At 44.7% G+C, this 3,638-nt stretch overlaps 1 protein-coding gene across 5 annotated transcripts in view; it reads right to left on the bottom strand.

Annotated features, from left to right (window-relative positions):
- The window catches only part of POU2F1 (POU class 2 homeobox 1), a 175,274-nt gene extending 174,921 nt beyond the window's left edge, over positions 1–353 (bottom strand). For 2 of the 5 annotated variants that reach the window (XM_034666674.1, XM_034666678.1), the window contains exon 1: positions 251–324. In XM_034666674.1, the coding sequence (XP_034522565.1) occupies positions 251–311 (61 nt within the window). In that variant the 5' untranslated portion in view covers positions 312–324. Of the gene's footprint in view, positions 1–250 lie in introns of all 5 variants that reach the window. The other 3 variants (XM_034666676.1, XM_034666675.1, XM_034666673.1) reach the window with 3 other exon arrangements.
- Positions 354–3,638: the final 3,285 nt, after the last annotated feature.

The raw sequence follows: 3,638 nt of genomic DNA, 5'->3' as shown, positions 1-3,638 counted from the left end.
GGGGGGCAGGAGGAGGGTGGTGGATCGCAGCCCCCTTTGCCCCTTGTCTTCCCCCTCCGCCTGGCCGCTCCGAGCCTCTTTCCCCCTCCGCTCGGCGCCCGGCGGGGGCTCCGTGCTCCCCGGCCCCCCATCTCCCCGCCGTTAATTATAATAATCCTGAGTACTAATAAATTATGCTAAGTCGCGGGGGGGGGCAGCGGGAGCCGGGGTTGAGTATGAATATGAATATGTAAAATGCTGTAATGATTACCTGCTGCTGCTGCCGCCGCGGCTGAACTCTCATCTTGACTCGCTGCTCCTCCGTCCGCCATTTTGAATATTTTAACCAAAATCGCCCGGTCGATAAACCCTCCCTCGCTCCGGCTCCCCTCCCCCCTCCCGCCCTCCGTGCCTCCTCCCTCCTCTCCGCCCCCTCCCGCTCCTTCCTCTCCCCGGGTGCGCGCCAGGGGGCGCGCGAGGCCGTCCCCTTGGAGGAGCCCCACCCCTTCGGGCGCTCTGCGCACGCGCCTCCTGGCCGCCGTGGCTCCTCGGTAGCTAAAGCGCCCTCAACTTGCCAGTCACCCCTTCGCTGCATTTCTTTGCCTCTCGGTTCTGCACATGCGCAACTTTCTCCACGCGCCTGAAATGCAGGCGGCGCATGCGTTCCGGCTCCTGGACTCCTTGAAGCGTAACCTGTGTAGTACGTTGAGCGCTCGTCTTTTACAGATCTCCCTCTCCTCCCGCCTCTCTGCCCTCCCAGCTCTACTCCGACGTCCCCCAGTGGACAGTGGCATTTTAAAGAACGGCGGCCAAGAGCGTGGAAACACGTGGAGTACTCGTGGGCGGACCAGCCCCCGCGTCCCCACCACTGCGCACTTTTTAAGGCTTTCTGCGCTGTTGAACCGCTGACAACAAAGGAGGGGCAGCTCCCCTGCTAGGTAATTTCCGGCCCGGTGGGCAGGTAGGGGCGGAAACGCCTGCCGCGGGGAGCCGGGCTGGAGGCACCTGCTGAGCTCTGCGCGGGCGTCCCGCTTTAAATTTGAATCCTAACTAGTCCCCGCCCCCAAGTCTGCAAATGCTGGAGACCCGGCCCGGCCAACGCGAGGGGGAGTGTCTTGTGCTGGTTTTAATTAGCCCCAAATTTGTCTCTGCTCTATTTGTTTCTAACACCCGGCCACCCTCTCCGGAGCTGGGCGTTTAAATCGCTGATTTCCGCGCCTACCCTTCCTGGGGTTTTCTTGCGCCTCGATTGCTGCTCACCCGATCGAGACGAATAGCCGATTCCCTAGTCCATGGATAGGCATGCTCCTCTTCCTTTGGCTTAGGAACATATGTAAAAGCTAGCCGTAAACTGGAAACTGATGATGACCTAATAAATAAAAATGTCGGAATCAGCAGTAGCTTCATCGAGCATTTTACTTTGCTGTGTTTCTCAGAGCAAATATGATAGGAGGCGTTTTCTGTTGTAAATATCTTTATTTTCAGTCACGTTCTAAGATTTATCTTTAATGGTAAATTTCCCTGGACAAGACCCAGGTCTAATTACTTTATGGATTCTTTTAAAAGCCCTAAGATTTTTCCAGTGTTGTTGTTGTTGTTGTTGTTTTTGAGAGTGAAAAGAAGAGCGTATCTCTTAAAGCAAAATTAGAAAAAAAGAAATCCAGGAGACGCCTAGGTGGCTCAGTGGGCAGAGTATGCAACTCCTGGCTTCAGCGTCCTGAGTTCAAGCTCCACGTTGTGTGTAGAGCTTACGTAAATATATCTTCTTTTTAATAAAAAAGAAGTTCAATCCTAGATAATCTGTCTTGAAGAGAGAAAGTTGACAGTAAAGTTTAAATTGAGTAGAATTGCGGATTCTACATCGAAGATTCTACACGGACTCTCTTGGCGAAGAGAGTCAGCGGTTATTCTAACGGCTAAAGTTTTAATCACGGGTCTTAGCCTCCTCATTGAATTCCTTACACTGTGCAAGTACAGTTGAAGCTATTGTCAGTGACTTCCAATGAATTTGGGGTGGGATTGATTTATTCATGGTAATTAAGCCTTAGGGTGTGTGCAGGACTGTTCAAACCAAATAATTGGGCCACCATATAATCTAATTATTTCAAGCCACACCACCCAACACACAGTTAAGGAAATGCAAATTTCAATCATGTTACAATTAATCCGGAAATATAGTCTAAGTTATATTCACCGGCATTATCATGGGGGAAGTCTCAAAATCATCAACCTATTTGAAACACAGTTAATTACATGCCCTTGATCTGAGGGCAAGGAATTTGAAATTACCTCCACTAAGAAAAATAACTTAATACCTTTACTTAAATTCCATCTTCTATTTAATCTTTGTTTTGCTCTTTAGTTTAAAAGTAAATTAATATGACTTTCAGAAAGTAATTGAAGCCAGTGCACGTGCTATTCATTCTTTGTCTCATTTCCATAAAAAGAAATTTTCATGGAATGAATTTTTATTTAAGGAAGAATAGCTCTGTGAGGAAAAAAATAGTTTAAAATAGTCTATCAATGATTCATTTTCCTCTTAATGAAAATATTTATGCCTGGGCATAGTAGGTAGTCATAAATATTTGCTGAATAAAAAATAATGAATAATACAGTTATATATGTTAGCATTATTTTAAAAATTGATAAAGTCATTTATTCAACAAATATTTAGGAACATCTCCATTCTGCCATAAACTTTACTAGATGATGAAAATACGAAAATGTATAAAACACTGCTTTGACCTCAGCAAACTCCGTGTGTCTATTCTCTTTTTTTTTAATCCTCACAACTCTGGAAGGTGGAAAAGTGTTTATCCCAATTTTCCAGGATAAGGAAATTGAGACATAGAGATGTTACATAACTTGCCCATATTAGGGTTCTCCAGAGAAACAAAACCAATAGGAGATATATATGTGACTTTCATTATGCAGTTGATACTTGAGCAAGGCAGGGTTTAGGATTGCTGACCCTCCACGGGGACAAAAGTCCAAGTATAGCTTTTAATTCCTCAAAAAGGTAGCTGCTAACTACCTAGTTACAAGGTAACTACCCTTGACTGGGGGAGCCTTACCAATAGCATAAATAGTCAAACAGTTGATTACCACTATTTTGAATGTTATATGTATTATAAATAAATATAAAATAGCACATTTTGTATGTTATATGTATCTTATATATTGTGTTACTGTATTCCTACAATAAAGTAAGCCAGAGAGAAGAAAATGTTATTAAAATCTTAAGGAAGAGAAAATACGTTTACAGTACTATACGGTAAAAAAAAAATCCACGAGTAAGTAGACCTGCACACTTCAAACCCATGTAGGATCAACTGTATATATGAAAGAGATTTGTTATAAGGAATTCGCTTATGCAGTTTTGGGGGTTGAGAAGTCACTTTGTGCTCCTTCCACCATTATCCCATAACCTTAATATCCTTTCCAACACATGTTCCCTAGATTTCTGTCTGTATAAATTAGAAAGCTCACATAGTTCTTGGAGCGTAGTGTCCCTCCTCACGTGTCAGATGAGCAGCTCAGGTCACATGGTAATTTGGTGGCCCGCGGTTAAGCATTAGGTCTCTGCTAAGGTCTAGTAGCAGGCCAAGAGATATTTCTCAAAAGGGGACTAGTTATCCATAGAGGATGTCGGGCTTTCT

Source organism: Ailuropoda melanoleuca, chromosome 8, assembly GCF_002007445.2.
Source record: "Ailuropoda melanoleuca isolate Jingjing chromosome 8, ASM200744v2, whole genome shotgun sequence".
Taxonomy (NCBI): domain Eukaryota; kingdom Metazoa; phylum Chordata; class Mammalia; order Carnivora; family Ursidae; genus Ailuropoda; species Ailuropoda melanoleuca.
This window is presented reverse-complemented; position numbering and strand designations above follow the sequence as displayed.